The sequence below is a fragment of the Coregonus clupeaformis genome, chromosome 13 (assembly GCF_020615455.1).
Source record: "Coregonus clupeaformis isolate EN_2021a chromosome 13, ASM2061545v1, whole genome shotgun sequence".
Taxonomy (NCBI): domain Eukaryota; kingdom Metazoa; phylum Chordata; class Actinopteri; order Salmoniformes; family Salmonidae; genus Coregonus; species Coregonus clupeaformis.
This window is the reverse complement of record NC_059204.1, coordinates 38,429,280-38,446,778: the sequence shown is the minus strand read 5'-3', so window position 1 is coordinate 38,446,778 and position 17,499 is coordinate 38,429,280. Positions and strand designations below refer to the sequence as shown.

The following is a 17,499-nucleotide window of genomic DNA, read 5'->3' as shown; positions in this document are numbered from 1 at the left end:
TGCATACAGGGTGGGAGTGAGCAGTGAGACAGAGGCAGAGAGCCAGAGTCTGCAGCTTAATATACTGTTGCATTACTCTCCTCACGTCTCCATAGGGTCTACCACTGCCTTTAAGAGAGATGTATGGACTTAAGGTAGAAAAACTCTCTGCTCTTGCTGTAGCTCTTTACAAATGGCAGATTTGGGCACTAATAAGTGCCTAAATTGGAACGTAGTGGCTGTACAGTAACATGCTATACATGACGTCACAGCTCTGCATTTCACAGCTCTGTATGGGTTTTGACTGACAGCCAATCTGAACTTGAGCACCGTGCACGACAAGAAGATGCCCCCATCTCTCCCGGTATTTTTTTGTTGTCTGAGTGAGGGAAATACTGTAAATTAATATGACTCAATGTATTTTCAAAGATGTTGAGGATTATATTAAATACTGCTTTGATGTCATTCAAGCAGTCTTGTGTCAGGTGAACTGTTGTCACCTTTGGTCAAATAATTTCCCCATTATCTCCAAATTGTTACCTTTCAGTTGCTACCATGGTTATGCATATATGCTTTTCATATTTCTGCTGTAAGAAACATTTCAATTTAGCCTTATCCATATAGGCCATGTAGGTGTAAAGGGTTAACTCTACTGCGAAAGCACCAGATTGCGTGGTCAGGAAAGTCTCCTAGCCCTAGTTCATTATAGAGATAATCCCATTACCAACCACCAGCAGTCCATAGTCCTTCAACAGCAAACCTATTCAGTATAGTGCTGCACGGTGTAAAACACAACCAGCTAGAACAGTCTTGCTAAATGCCCAAGTCAAAAGATCAATAACACCAACAATCAACTGCATTCACAGCCATAGAGTACAGGCAGAAGAAAATAGATGAAAAGATACTTTCAGAAACGTTATTGTGTATCTCTTTTTTTGTGTCCATCACTGTGTGCTCATCTTGCTTAGTGTACAGTATGTTCCTTGTTGTGCTAGTATTCACCTCTCTAAGCAAGGATTGTGACACAGTCATTCTATTAGGGAAGGTCATCTCATTCTTTAGTAACCCTCTATGTCATGGGCAAAACAGCACAAACAGTACCAAGTTAAAGAGGGAGAGAGCGAGTGAAAACAAGGTTGAAAAGATAATGAGAAAGCAGTCTTTGGGATCCGTCCATTTTATTTGATTGCTCTAACAGGATTAAAATCATTCGATTTGTGCTGTCCGTCTGTATCGACAGGCTGGATTAAACCAATGGACAGACAGCACCCTCCAACAAGTGGAGGGATGAATCTTTCTGATAAATTAGTGCAACATTACAAAGAGAGACAGCGTGGAGTAGCCATGTTGTGTGAGGCCAGAGGCTGGCTATTGATTTTACTCTTATCATTTCAGCGCCTCAGAGAGAGAGGGTGATGGGACAGAGAGGGCCGGCTCTCTGCAAGACCAATACAAAGCCAGGAGCCATGACTGATGGTAAATCAATGCAGAGCAGCCTAGCATCACCCTAAGATAGCACAGGAAAACTGTTGTGTGACAGAGGGTGATCAAATCAAATCAAATCAAATTGTATTTGTCACATACACGTGTTTAGCAGATGTTATTGCGGGTGTAGGGAAATGCTTGTGCCTCTAGCTCCGACAGTGCAGTAATATCTAACAAGTAATATCTAACAATTTCACAACATATACCCAATACACACAAATCTAAGTAAGGAATTAATTAAGAATATATACATATATGGACGAGCGATGTCAGAGCGGCATGGACTAAGATACAGTAGAATAGTATAGAATACAGTATATACATATGAGATGAGTAATGCAAGATATGTAAACATTATTAAAGTGACTAAGATACCGTAGAATAGTATAGAATACAGTATATACATATGAGATGAGTAATGCAAGATATGTAAATATTACTAAAGTGGCTAGTGTTCCATTTCTTAAAGTGGCCGGTGATTTCTAGTCTACGTCTATAGGCAGCAGCCTCTAATGTGCTAGTGATAACTGTTTAACAGTCTGATGGCCTTGAGTTAGAAGCTGTTTTTCAGTCTCTCAGTGCCAGCTTTGATGCACCTGTACTGACCTCGCCTTCTGGATGATAGCGGGATGAACAGGCAGTGGCACGGGTGGTTGATGTCCTTGATGATCTTTTTGGCCTTCCTGTGACATCGGGTGCTGTAGGTTGCCCCCGGTAATGCGTTGGGCAGACCGCACCACCCTCTGGAGAGCCTTGCGGTTGTGGGTGGTGCAGTTGCCGTACCAGGTGGTGATACAGCCTGACAGGATGCTCTCAATTGTGTATCTGTAAAAGTTTGTGAGGATTTTAGGTGCCATGCCACATTTCTTTAGCCTCCTGAGTTTGAAGAGGCTCTGTTGCGCCTTCTTCACCACACTGTCTGTGTGGGTGGTCCATTTCAGTTTGTCAGTGATGTGTACGCCAAGGAACTTGAAGCTTTCCACCTTCTCCACTGCGGTCCCGTCGATGTGGATACGGGGGTGCACCCTTTGCTGTTTCCTGAAGTCCACGATCATCTCCTTTGTTTTGTTGACGTTGAGTGACAGGTTATTTTCCTGGCACTACACTCCCAGAGCCCTCACCTCCTCCCTGTAGGCTGTCTCGTCATTGTTGGTAATCAAGCCTACTACTGTTGTGTCATCTGCAAACTTGATGATTGAGTTGGAGGCGTGCTTGGGTGAACAGGGAGTACAGGAGTGGGCTGAGCATGCACCCTTGTGGGGTGCTATGGGGCGATAGTCGTTTAGTTCAGTTACCTTTGCTTTCTTGGGTACAGGAACAATGGTGGCCATCTTGAAGCATGTGGGGACATCAGACTAGGATAGGGAGAGATGTAATATGCCCGTAAACACACCAGCCAGCTGGTCTGCGCATGCTCTGAGGACACGGCTAGGGATGCCGTTTAAATGTTTTACTCACGTCGCCCACAGAGAAGGAGAGCCCACAGGCCTTGGTAGCGGGCCATGTCGGTGGCACTATGTTATCCTCAAAGCGGGCGAAGAAGGTGTTTAGCTTGTCCGGAAGCAAGACGTCGGTCTCGGCGACGTGGCTAGTTTTCCTTTTGTAGTCCGTTATTGTCTGTAGACCCTGCCACATCCGTCTCGTATCTGAGTCGTTGAATTGCGACTCCACTTTGTCTCTATACTGACGTTTTGCTTGTTTGATTGCCTTGCGGAGTGATTAACTACACTGTTTGTATTCTGCCATATTCCTAGTCAACTTGACATGGTTAAATGCGGTGGTTCGCGCTTTCAATTTCGAGCGAACGCTGCCATCTATCCACGGTTTCTGGTTAGGGTAGGTTTTAATAGTCACAGAGAAGGGAGACATTGTAGGTGGAATTACAGCAGAGACACAGGTAGGGACGGGACACAGTAAAACATTACATTACATTTAATGTACTGGGTTTGCACATTACAGTGAGGGAAAAAAGTATTTGATCCCCTGCTGATTTTGTATGTTTGCCCACTGACAATGAAATGATCAGTCAATAATTTTAATGGTAGTCTTATTTGAACAGTGAGAGACAGAATAACAACAAAAAAATCCAGAAAAACGCATGTCAAAAATGTTATAAATTGATTTGCATTTTAATGAGGGAAATAAGTATTACGGTCAAAAGTCAATTGGAAACAATGTATGTAGTTGGTAATAGGGTATAAAGGGTAACACACAAACCTAAAAACACGTAAACAAACTCCTATGTCCTACCACACCAGCTGTATTTTTCCAACTCACGCTTAGCTTCAGGTCCATTAAAAGCACCTCCAGTATCAAATGCAACACCCTCTATCAAAGTAAAAAAATTTAACAAATAAGAGCTCGATTTTCGAGCGAACGCTGCCATCTATCCACGGTTAGGGCTCAATCAGAAAGATTTCTGGCTCCCAGGTGTCTTTTATACAGGTAACGAGCTGAGATTAGGAGCACACTCTTAAAGGGAGTGCTCCTAATCTCAGCTTGTTACCTGTATAAAAGACACCTGTCCACAGAAGCAATCAATCAATCAGATTCCAAACGCTCCACCATGGCCAAGACCAAAGAGCTCTCCAAGGATGTCAGGGACAAGATTGTAGACCTACACAAGGCTGGAATGGGCTACAAGACCATTGCCAAGCAGCTTGGTGAGAAGGTGACAACAGTTGGTGCGATTATTCGCAAATGGAAGAAACACAAAATAACTGTCAATCTCCCTCGGGCCTGGGGCTCCATGCAAGATCTCACCTCGTGGAGTTGCAATGATCATGAGAACGGTGAGGAATCAGCCCAGAACTACACAGGAGGATTTTGTCAATGATCTCAAGGCAGCTGGTACCATAGTCACCAAGAAAACAATTGGTAACACACTACGCCGTGAAGGACTGAAATCCTGCAGCGCCCGCAAGGTCCCCCTGCTCAAGAAAGCACATATACAGGCCCGTCTGAAGTTTGCCAATGAACATCTGAATGATTCAGAGGAGAACTGGGTGAAAGTGTTGTGGTCAGATGAGACCAAAATCGAGCTCTTTGGCATCAACTCAACTCGCCGTGTTTGGAGGAGGAGGAATGCTGCCTATGACCCCAAGAACACCATCCCCACCGTCAAACATGGAGGTGGAAACATTATGCTTTGGGGGTGTTTTTCTGCTAAGGGGACAGGACAACTTCACCGCATCAAAGGGACGATGGATGGGGCCATGTACCGTCAAATCCTGGGTGAGAACCTCCTTCCCTCAGCCAGGGCATTGAAAATGGGTCGTGGATGGGTATTCCAGCATGACAATGACCCAAAACACACGGCCAAGGCAACAAAGGAGTGGCTCAAGAAGAAGCACATTAAGGTCCTGGAGTGGCCTAGCCAGTCTCCAGACCTTAATCCCATAGAAAATCTGTGGAGGGAGCTGAAGGTTCGAGTTGCCAAACGTCAGCCTGGAAACCTTAATGACTTGGAGAAGATCTGCAAAGAGGAGTGGGACAAAATCCCTCCTGAGATGTGTGCAAACCTGGTGGACAACTACAAGAAACATCTGACCTCTGTGATTGCCAACAAGGGTTTTGCCACCAAGTACTAAGTCATGTTTTGCAGAGGGGTCAAATACTTATTTCCCTCATTAAAATGCAAATCAATTTATAACTTTTTTGACATGCGTTTTTCAGGATTTTTGTTGTTGTTATTCTGTCTCTCACTGTTCAAATAAACCTACCATTAAAATTATAGACTGATCATGTCTTTGTCAGTGGGCAAACGTACAAAATCAGCAGGGGATCAAATACTTTTTTCCCTCACTGTATGTGTATTGAAGGTTTTATGCTGTGGTGTTTGTCTCTAGGCTATGTTCAGATATACAACAGTGTGTATATATTTGTGAGTGGCAGTGGGTGTGTGATTTTCCTTGTAAGTGTGCGTGTGTATGTTTGAGGGCAGAGGCTGCTGGTTTCGGGGAATGACATGTCACTTACAGGAAGATGAATGGCCTGACATGCTATGCTGGGTAAATCGGTGCCTTTGATAAGCCACAAAGGTGCCTCACCACCCGCCCACAAATCCATGGAGATCGAAAAAGTGAGCCGTGCGGGGCTGATTCATGTGGCCAATCAATATGCTGGTCCTATACCAGCCCCTCCTCCAACCTCAATCAACCCCCCCAGCTCAGACAACTTCACAGAGTGGACCTGTCAGAGGTTTAAACAGCCAGAATACATTTAACAACACCAACACACGTGTGGAGGTAACTGGTGCCCAGAATGGAAGTGTGAAAATGGTGGAATACAATGTTCAGGACAAATATGTTGGGATTGGCACAGACACAAGCTAAAACACAGCTAAAACTGGTTGGAGGTTGCAAACAATTAACTAATAATGTTTATTTGCTGATCTAAATCAAGTATGCATATATATATATATATTATATAGAGAGAGAGAGAGAGAGAGAGAGAGAGAGAGAGAGAGAGAGAGAGAGAGAGAGAGAGAGAGAGAGAGAGAGAATGATCAGTGAGGTAATGACCTCTCAGTATCATTGAGACCTGGGTACACAGATACACACACCCCTGTCACACTGTCAGACACTGATCCCTCTCTGTGTACCTTTCCCTGTGTGCTGCCATGTCTGTCACAGCAACACCAACAACAGACAGCTGCACAGGAGACCACCCGTTGGCCACATACAGATCATACACACCTAATACTGGATAATAGCTCTGATTATCTTTAATTCTGTCTGCGTATTATGACTGCAACTCAAGGTAATGATATACTGTACCTATTCAGGTTTCAGTTCACATCAGCTCAGATGCCACACACAGAAGCAGATATCTGTGAATGACTAATGACTGAGCCTGCTGGTGTCAAAACGTAATTTAATGCATCACAGAGACATTTTCTAGCAACACAAATATGCCCAAAATTAATCAAAATGGACACTGTGCTGTGATAATGAATCAAAATGGACACTGTGCTGTGATAATGATAAAGCTTGAGGAAATGCACCACAGGTCATAGCAAGCATCTCTCATACACGCATGCATGCAGTGGTGTATAGTACTTAAGTAGTTTTGGGGTATCTGTACTTTACTTTACTATTTATATGTTTGACTACTTTTACTTCACTACATTCCTAAAAATAATAATGCACTTTTTACTCCATGAATTTTCCCTGACACCCACAAGTACATTTTGAATGCTTAGCAGGACAGGAAAATTGTCCAATTCACGCACTTATCAAGAGAACATCCCTGATCATCCCTACTGCCTCTGATCTGGCACTCACTAAACACACATACTTTGATTGTACATTATGTCTGTGTTTGAGTGTGCCCCTGGCTATCCATACTTTTAAAAACAAAAACTGTTTTGCTTAATATACGGAATTTGAAATTATTTATACTTTTACTTTTAATACTTAAGTACACTGCTCAAAAAAATTAAGGGAACACTTAAACAACACAATGTAACTCCAAGTCAATCACTGTCACGATATTCGTAGTAATGAGTAGACCAAGGCGCAGCGTGAGAAACAAACATGACTTTAATTAGTTAAAGTTTCTAAACAAAACAAAACACGACTCGTGAAGTCCACGGTGACAATGACCGAACACGGAACAAAAACCTACCAACCCAAAGTGAAACACAGACAGTTAAATATGGCTCCCAATCAGAGACAACCAGCAAACAGCTGACACTCGTTGCCTCTGATTGGGAGTCACTCAGTCAAACCTAGAAAATGACGAACTAGAACACCCAACATAGAAACAGAACACATAGAATGAACACACCCTGGCTCAACATAATGAGTCCCAGAGCCAGGGTGTGACAGTACCCTAAAGGCGCGGACTGCGACCGCGCCTCAACTAAACAAAACAGGGGAGGGCTGGGCGGGCATACCTCCTCGGCGGCGGTTCTGGCTCCGGCCTTGACCACCACCCTCCAATACACCCCCATAGTGCCCCTGGTCCAGTCTGTCGACTTGCACCCCTGGCTTGGTGCGTGGAGGAGGAACGGGCCTTACCAGGCTGACTTCTCGCACCCCTGGCTTAGTGCGAGTGGCAGGAACAGGCCGGACCGGGCTGGCGACGCGCACCGTAGGTTTGGTGCGAGTGGCAGGAACAGGCCGGGTCGGGCTGGCGACACGCACCGTAGACTTGGTGCGGGTGGCAGGAACAGGCCGGGTCGGGCTGGCGACGCGCACCGTAGACTTGGTGCGGGTGGCAGGAACAGGCCGGACCGGGCTGGCGACGCGCACCGTAGGTTTAGTGCGTGGAGCAGGGACAGGCCGGGCTGGGCTGTCGACGCACACCGTAGGCTTGGTGCGTGGAGCAGGGACAGGCCGGGCTGGGCTGTCGACGCACACCGTAGGCTTGGTGCGGGTGGCAGGAACAGGCCGGGCTGGGCTGTCGACGCACACCGTAGGCTTGGTGCGTGGAGCAGGGACAGGCCGGACCGGGCTGGCGACGCACACCGTAGGCTTGGTGCGTGGAGCAGGGACAGGCCGGGCTGGGCTGTCGACGCACACCGTAGGCTTGGTGCGTGGAGCAGGGACAGGCCGGGCAGGGCTGTCGACGCACACCGTAGGCTTGGTGCGTGGAGCAGGGACAGGCCGGACCGGGCTGGCGACGCACACCGTAGGCTTGGTGCGTGGAGCAGGGACAGGCCGGACTGGGCTGGCGACGCACACCGTAGGCTTGGTGCGTGGAGCAGGGACAGGCCGAACCGGGCTGTGGAGACGGATAGGAGGCCTGGAGTGAATAGCGGCCACCACCCGTCCTGGCTGAATGCCTACCCTCACACACTCTGTGTGAGGCATCCGCACAGGACGTACAGGGCGGTGTACCCCTGGCCTGGTGGCCTTCTGGATCCGCCCCCTTTTCTCCTCCGTCAGCCCCGTCGTCCATGCCGTGTGCCCCCCCTAAAAAATTTCTGGGGTTGCCTCACGACCGTCCGACGACGACCCTGATCACGCCTTAGCTCCTCTCTACGGCGCGCCTCCACCGTCTCACTCCATGGCCGGCGATCCATCCCGGCCAGGATTTCCTCCCAGGTCCAGGACCCCTGCCCGTCCAAGATCTGCTCCCACGTCCAGGCTGCCTGCTCCTGGACACGCTGCTTGGACTTGGTATGGTGGGTTTTTCTGTCACGATCGTCGTAGTACTGAGTAGACCAAGGCGCAGCGTGAGAAACAAACATGACTTTAATTAGTTAAAGTTTCTAAACAAAACAAAACACGACTCGTGAAGTCCACGGTGACAATGACCGAACACGGAACAAAAACCCACCAACCCAAAGTGAAACACAGACAGTTAAATATGGCTCCCAATCAGAGACAACCAGCAAACAGCTGACACTCGTTGCCTCTGATTGGGAGTCACTCAGTCAAACCTAGAAAATGACGAACTAGAACACCCAACATAGAAACAGAACACATAGAATGAACACATCCTGGCTCAACATAATGAGTCCCAGAGCCAGGGTGTGACAATCACACTTCTGTGAAATCACACTGATTGACAATACATTTCACATGCTGTTGTGCAAATGGAATAGACAACAGGTGGAAATTATAGGCAATTAGCAAGACACCCCCAATAAAGGACTGGTTTTGCAGGTGGTGACCACAGACCACTTCTCAGTTCCTATGCTTCCTGGCTGATGTTTTGGTCACTTTTGAATGCTGGCGGTGCTTTCACTCTAGTGGTAGCATGAGACGGAATCTACAACCCACACAAGTGGCTCAGGTAGTGCAGCTCATCCAGGATGGCACATCAATGCGAGCTGTGGCAAGAAGGTTTGCTGTGTCTGTCAGCGTAGTGTCCAGAGCATGGAGGCTCTACCAGGAGTCAGGCCAGTACATCAGGAGATGTGGAGGAGGCCGTAGGAGGGCAACAACCCAGCAGCAGGACTGCTACCTTCGCCTTTGTGCAAGGAGGAGCAGGAGGAGCACTGCCAGAGCCCTGCAAAATGACCTCCAGCAGGCCACAAATGTGCATGTGTCTGCTCAAACGGTCAGAAACAGACTCCATGAGGGTGGTATGAGGGCCCGACGTCCACAGGTGGGGGTTGTGCTTACAGCCCAACACCGTGCAGGACGTTTGGCATTTGCCAGAGAACACCAAGATTGGCAAATTCGCCACTGGCGCCATGTGCTCTTCACAGATGAAAGCAGGTTCACACTGAGCACGTGAAAGACGTGACAGAGTCTGGAGACGCCGTGGAGAACGTTCTGCTGCCTGCAACATCCTCCAGCATGACCGGTTTGGCGGTGGGTCAGTCATGGTGTGGGGTGGCATTTCTTTGGGGGGCCGCACAGCCCTCCATGTGCTCACCAGAGGTAGCCTGACTGCCATTAGGTACCGAGATGAGATCCTCAGAGCCCTTGTGAGACCATATGCTGGTGCGGTTGGCCCTGGGTTCCTCCTAATGCAAGACAATGCTAGACCTCATGTGGCTGGAGTGTGTCAGCAGTTCCTGCAAGAGGAAGGCATTGATGCTATGGACTGGCCCGCCCGTTCCCCAGACCTGAATCCAATTGAGCACATCTGGGACATCATGTCTCGCTCCATCCACCAACGCCACGTTGCACCACAGACTGTCCAGGAGTTGGCGGATGCTTTAGTCCAGGTCTGGGAGGAGATCCCTCAGGAGACGATCCGCCACCTCATCAGGAGCATGCCCAGTCATTGTAGGGAGGTCATACAGGCACGTGGAGGCCACACACACTACTGAGCCTCATTTTGACTTGTTTTAAGGACATTACATCAAAGTTGGATCAGCCTGTAGTGTGGTTTTCCACTTTAATTTTGAGGGTGACTCCAAATCCAGACCTCCATGGGTTGATAACTTTGATTTCCATTGATAATTTTTGTGTGATTTTGTTGTCAGCACATTCAACTATGTAAATAAAAAAGTATTTAATAAGATTATTTCATTCATTCAGATCTAGGATGTGTTATTTTAGTGTTCCCTTTATTTTTTTGAGCAGTGTATATTTTAGCAATTACATTAACCTTTGATCCTTAAGTATATTTAAAACCAAATACTTTTAGTAGTATTTTAAATGGGTGACTTTCACTTTTACTTGAATCGTTTTATATTAAGGTATCTTTAATTTTACTCATGTATGACAATTGATTACTTTTTACACCACTGCACGCACGCACAGACTCACACACGTTTAGCCTTTCCTCCCACTTTAACACCAATCAATTCCAATATTAGCAATAAATCAGCCAGGAGGGGGGTGCCACCTCTGTAAATTTGGTTTGGACAGATTGCCATGGCAACAGAGCAGAGAGGGTTGGAGAGGGCATGGGAAGGAGAGGAACATAGCATGGGGGTGAGGAGAGAAGGACCAAGCTATATTTGGCAGGATCCAAGCATAAATTATCTAACTACATTTATCTAACTGAACTGTCATTGAGGGTGTTGTTGTTGTAGTGAAGTTGGGCTTCATGGGTGACATTTTATCGAATTATGCGGTAGATTATGTTGGATCCCCCCCTCTCCAACACAGGTGACTACCCACTGGGCACACACTGGCTGAATCAACGTTGTTTCCATGTCATTTCAATGAAATGACGTTGAACCAACGTGGAATAGACGTTGAATTGACGTCTGTACCCAGTGGGTATTGAGTACACTTATTTAAAGTCAGACAGGCACTCTGCCAGCTCTCCTCATGTCTGAAGAGCCTCTCCACAATAATAGGAGAATAGAGCAGCTGGGAGTTTATCTCAAGGACACTTCTTCTCTCTCTCTCTCTCTCTCTCTCTCTCTCTCTCTCTCTCGCTCTCTCTCTCTCTCGCTCTCTCTCTCTCGCTCTCTCTCTCTCTCTCTCTCTCTTTCTCTCAGTAACAGTTGGTGTTGTTGTGGTGAAGGTTGTTCTCCTCTGAGGTTAGCGCTGTCTTCCTCTCATCATGGCTCTCTAAATAGACTAACGAGCATGACTAATTAGCTAACCACACATCATGTCACCATCCCCTCTTCTTCTCCCTTACACTCCCACACTCGGCAGAGATAAATATTCCTCCATCTGCAAAGGACTGAGCCTCCTCTTTAATCAGTAGAATGAGCTAAAATATTATGGCTCTCAAACCAAAGTGTGACCAATGCAGCTCTGTTCTTCTTTTCAGAGTCAGGTCAAGTGGTACATTGCAATCAAAGTCTTATCGGGGGAGCAGCTGCTTATCTTTTAGTGTCACATTGTATTGGGAGGTTGCATCTAGCACCTAAATCACTTCAAAGCCATTTGACTTCATAACGATTGCAGCCAGGAAGGAAACAACAGTATTTTACAGGTTAATTGATTCTAGTCTTCTTGTGAGAGTGGATACCTGAAAGCTCAGGCTGGGATCTCTCAACACTATATCCAACTTCATGTCCTTGGGAAACAAGGTTATCTAGAAACAAGCTCACCTTGAGGCAGAAACAAACATGGTGTCTAGATTACCAAGAGCCAGTGAGGAGAGGAAAAAACGTCTCACCATGGGAAATAAGCACTGCAACATTTTGATCCCCACAGGGTTAACAAACTAAAGATTATCAAATCAAATCAAAACAAATGTTATTGGCCACATGCGCCGAATACAACAGGTGTAGACATTACAGTGAAATGCTTACTTACAGCCTTTAACCAACAATGCATTTATTTTTAATAAAAAAGTAAAATAAAACAACAACAACAAAGTGTTGAGAAAAAAAGAGCAGAAGTAAAATAAAATAACAGTAGGGAGGCTATATATACAGGGGGGTACCGGTGCAGAGTCAATGTGCGGGGGCACCGGCTAGTTGAGGTAATTGAGGTAATATGTACATGTGGGTAGAGTTAAAGTGACTATGCATAAATAATTAACAGAGTAGCAGCAGCGTAAAAAGATGGGGTGGGGGTGGGGGTGGGAGGGCAGTGCAAATAGTCCGGGTAGCCATGATTAGCTGTTCAGGAGTCTTATGGCTTGGGGGTAGAAGCTGTTGAAAAGTCTTTTGGACCTAGACTTGGCACTCCGGTACCGCTTGCCGTGCGGTAGCAGAGAGAACAGTCTATGAATAGGGTGGCTGGAGTGTTTGACAATTTTGAGGGCCTTCCTCTGACACCACCTGGTATAGAGGTCCTGGATGGCAGGAAGCTTGGCCCCAGTGATGTACTGGGCCATACGCACTACCCTCTGTAGTGCCTTGCGGTCGGAGGCCGAGCAGTTGCCATACCAGGCGGCGATGCAACCAGTCAGGATGCTCTCGATGGTGCAGCTGTATAACTTTTTGAGGATCTGAGGACCCATGCCAAATCTTTTCAGTCTCCTAAGGGGGAATAGGCTTTGTCATGCCCTCTTCACAACTGTCTTGGTGTGTTTGGACCATGATAGTTTGTTGGTGATGTGGACACCAAGGAACTTGAAGCTCTCAACCTGTTCCACTACAGCCCCGTCGATGAGAATGGGGGCGTGCTCAGTCCTCTTTTTTTTTCCTGTAGTCCACAATCATCTCCTTTGTCTTGGTCACGTTGAGGGAGTGGTTGTTATCCTGGCACCCCACGGCCAGGTCTTTGACCTCCTCCCTATAGGCTGTCTCATCGTTGTCGGTGATCACTGATATAATTAATATATAGATCTCTGGAATAGATTCATGGTCTTGTGTAATAGGTAATAAAGTATGCAAACTTTAATCTCCTATTACTAACAAGAGATAAACACATATTTTGTAAAATAACAAGATAACAATCTCAATTGTTAGATCAGTGTGTATACTGTATATTCAATAAACCTTTACAGGAATGTGATGTATTTATCAGAGAAAGAAAGAGAGAGAGAGTGAGACAGAGAGACAGAAAAAGACAGAGAGAGTGTGTGCCTGCGTGTGTGAGTGTGAGTGTGCGTGCGTGTGTGTGTGTTGTGACTAAAGTGAGAAAGTGCTATGACTAATAGATTCTCTCACCATCCGGCAGCCATGTTGTTAGAGAGCACCATGGGTGACCCCTAGATTACCAACTCCCACCAACGCCAGGCTGCTGGTGCAACTAATTAAACATGTCAATGCTAACAAGCTGGCCTTTGATTACACTTCCTAATTGGGCTCCTCACCACCAGCCCCCAGTGCTGTACCATCATCACAACACACAGTTAGGACAGTCATACTATCCACCAATAATTACAGTCAGGGAAACAGACCCTCTGTTTTAACTTAACAAATTCAGACATAACCTCAGAGGTTTTATAACCAACAGTACAGTAAATTAGTATTCAGGTAGGCTACACACCAAGACTCAAGAACTAATGTACTATTTTCTAATATTTAAGCCAGAACAATTGAAATACACTTGACATCTGCATCTAGAGTGTACCTGAAGAACCCTCTTTTTTCTCGGAATTTCCATTAGGATGGCAGGCCGCCCTCATAACTCCAGCCTTCCCCTCAATCACACTCCTGTCTCTGTGAAGGAGAACACAAGCAAATATTCCATCCACACAATCACCAGGACACCAGCCAAGCGACGCACAAATATATCAGCACAGACTCCTCCAGAAAGCCAGAAAAACACAGTTTGCAAGCAGATGCTCTCAACATGTCAAGCCCCTTTTTACTTCTCACTGATTTTAACTTGCTTTTCCATGGATGCCCACAATGCAGTGGACATTAGCAGTTTCCTGTGGTAGGTTACCAGGATGGAGAAGTTACCAGCATGGACAATCACCCAGTGCCAAGGGCAATCAGTGAACAGCGTTCATTCTTCTGTCCCTCTGAGGACAATTAGTATTATGTTGTTAGTGCTCTTTCATTAATAAATGCACTGGCTTGGGGATCATTCACCATAGGGTCCGCTCCTATAAAAATGTACTTGGCGTCTGAAGGCAAATGTGGTTCCAATCTTTTGGACCCTTATGTTATGTTAAGAGTGTGCATGTGTTTACTTGTACATGTCCAGTACAACTAACCAAAAAAGCCAGTCAGGTGAATCACCCCTCTATTTCCCAGGGTGATTGATTGTGAACACCACCAGCATCCAATGGTCAGTGTGAATACCTGAGTGACGTCTCTCTCCCTCAGTGACAGACAGACTGTCATGATCGCTGAGGGTGAACCTGATCTCTCTGCTCTGATCTCTGATCCCTGCTCTGGAGCTCCAAGCACAGCAGGCTCAAGTCATCACTGTGAAAAGGCTGAACAGCTCTCAATAACTAATGAACACTATACTTTGCATTAGCCTCTCACCCTTCAAACATCTGCAAGACAGCCTGCTAGGCTCTTAGACAATCCCTGGAGGACCCTGTGTAAGCTGGGTCTTACTCCAACAGGTTTTCAACCGCTGCAATTGCATCATCCTCATCCTTTAATTGCTTTGATATCCAAGCAATCTATATGGTTGAAGTGATGCAATATATTCACTTTAACTTTGTCTAAGATTGTTAATTTAACCATAGTATCTCATTGTCATTGACAGAGCTTGCTAACTAATTAAGGGGGAGTAGAGACAAATCCAGCCAACACACACAGACACACACACAGACCCACACACACACACACAGACACGCAGACACACACACACACACACAGACACACATAGACACAAAGACACACACACACAGCCCTGCAGGATTTTAGTCATAGAGCCCTGTTGTTAGCCCATCTACCAGCGAGCAGCATGGATTGAGCCCCTGGCAGAGGTAATTAAACACACCACAGTAGAAAATAGATTGAATATAGCTACCACTTCTTTATTTCAAACTGGACCACATGGGGACCAGATAAAACCTTTTCTTCACATCTTCCCCTCCCTGGTTCTCTGATGGATAGAGTAATTACCTGAGTCCTAACAGTGTGTGTAATGTGAGCCCTATGAGTGATGATCATCTGCCCACTCCTCTACCACACAGAGACAGATGAAACCTATAGTGATTAGAGTGGGAGGAGAGGTAGAATGGATGGAGCATCTAATGCCAGACCATAAAAAAATGACCAATGAGATCTCACACTACCAATTAGATAGACTCACTTTCTAGGCTTAAAGCTACGAAAGACCCATGACTAATAACAAATCAAATCACATTTTATTTGTCACATGCGCCAAATACAACAGGTGTAGACCTTACAGAGAAATGCTTACTTACAAGCCCTTAACCAACAGTGCAGTTTTAAGAAAAGAAAAAAAAGTGTTAAGTAAAAAATAGATAAGTGAAAATAAAAAAAGAAGAAAAAATAGAAACATAAAAAATAATTAAAGAGCAGCAGTAAAATAACAGTAGCTAGGTTATATACAGGGGGTACTGGTACAGAGTCAATGTGCGGGGGTTAGACTACCAAGGTAAGCAATCATACAGAAGCACTTTACAGTAACAGGTGCTAGTCTCTATCTGCAGCAGGTAAGGTCAATTATATGACCAATGGCAAATAGTAGATTGATGAGGAGTGTTGGGTTTGGATTGCTTACCTGGAACGAGGGCTCCTTCCTGCAGCTCTGATTGGACGATACTGAGCAGCATGGCGACAAGGAGAGCCGTAACAACTGACCACATGACCCGCATGGTTCTTATTGGCCCAGCATCCCCTTTAGTGATCCTACACAGAGACACAGAAGTATGGGTCAAACAGCAAATACGGATAGATTGATAGAATATAGATACATCCCACTGGGCACAGATATCAGTTCAACGTCTACTTTTGATTTACATTTGGTCGAGTTTTTAACTAATGTGAATTCAACAAAAATAATAATAATAATAATCACCATGTCATTGGATTTAGGTTAAAAGTTTGGTGAAGAAAATACGAAATCCCCTTCAGTTTATTATTTTTTGCAAATCCAATCAGTTTTCCATGTTGATTCAACGTCATCAAATAGTTTTTTGGGTTGAAATGATGTGGAAACAACGTTGATTCAACCAGTGTTTGCCCAGTGGGATGTGAGGGAGAGCGAGGGAGAGAGATGGGGTGAAAGAGAGAGAGAGAGACAGACAGAGAGACAGAGAGAGAGAGAGAGAGAGAGAGAGAGAGAGAGAGAGAGAGAGAGAGAGAGAGAGAGAGAGAGAGAGTCCAATTAGTAATTGCCAATCATCTACTGAATGATTTTTACTATGGATAGACAATGAGTAAGCTAAACAGTATAATCTGCTTTGATGATATCATCTTCTATCAGACACTGCCAAATAAAGTCGTTAAACAACAAGTGTTGAACTGAATGACATTTTCACTTTCTAAAGCCTTTAATCTACTTTGTAAATGATAAAAACACATCACTGATGAAAATCTGCTGATATGATTGCATATTCTATGACTTCATTTTCCGAAGGCCCCACCACATGGAAAGAACAAGTGAAGAGCCACTACAGAGGATAGGAGAGGCAAACAGATGGGCTTTGCACTGAAGCCTACCCAACAAACGCTACAGTGGCATTCTGACTGGGTCTGCCTGTCTCTCTGATCCAAACTACACACACTGACAGGAGACCAGATTAATATGGTCTGATCGTAGCTTCTACTGTATAAACCAGTGCATCTGATACATGTTCCCTCAGACGAAATATGGTGTGTGTGTGTTTGCGTGTGTGTGCGAGCACACCTGAGTGTGAGTGTGATTGTGTGCCTCAATGTAATTATTTGTGTCACCTAGCAGTGTACTTGTCTCATTTCACATACACTTTCAGACACACACCACACTGCATGTCATCTTTCTTTCTGGCACCCTCCTGCTGCCCTGACACAATCTCCGGTTGATAAATCAATTTCACAGGCTGATTTGGAGGAAAACGAGGCATGGTCACTCTCCTGCCAGCTCTGTCCAGACATTTCCTTTCCCCTCCGCCCCCTCTTCATCCTCCATCTTCCTTGGACACGGTGAGCCACAGTGACATGGGCAGGCTGTGGAAGAGGAGCAGCCAGTTGGTTTTACCAATCAGCCATCTGTGGAACAAACTGCTCTCTCCTGGTTCATATTCTCTCATGGAGGGCCAGATTCCTGGGATGCTTTGGCACCAGCTGACATATTCTCTGCACCACTCTGTCGCTCGCCTCCGCTCACTAAAATACACAGTAGTTGTTGC

The 17,499-nt window shown here is 45.7% G+C and overlaps 1 protein-coding gene across 1 annotated transcript in view; it reads right to left on the bottom strand.

The window, feature by feature from the left end:
• The window catches only part of LOC121579894 (roundabout homolog 1-like), a 267,144-nt gene that overhangs the window by 231,462 nt on the left and 18,183 nt on the right, over positions 1-17,499 (bottom strand). The window contains exon 2 of the mRNA XM_041894856.2: positions 15,891-16,018. Coding sequence (XP_041750790.2) covers positions 15,891-15,984 — 94 coding nt within the window. The 5' untranslated portion in view covers positions 15,985-16,018. The remainder of the gene's footprint in view (positions 1-15,890; positions 16,019-17,499) is intronic.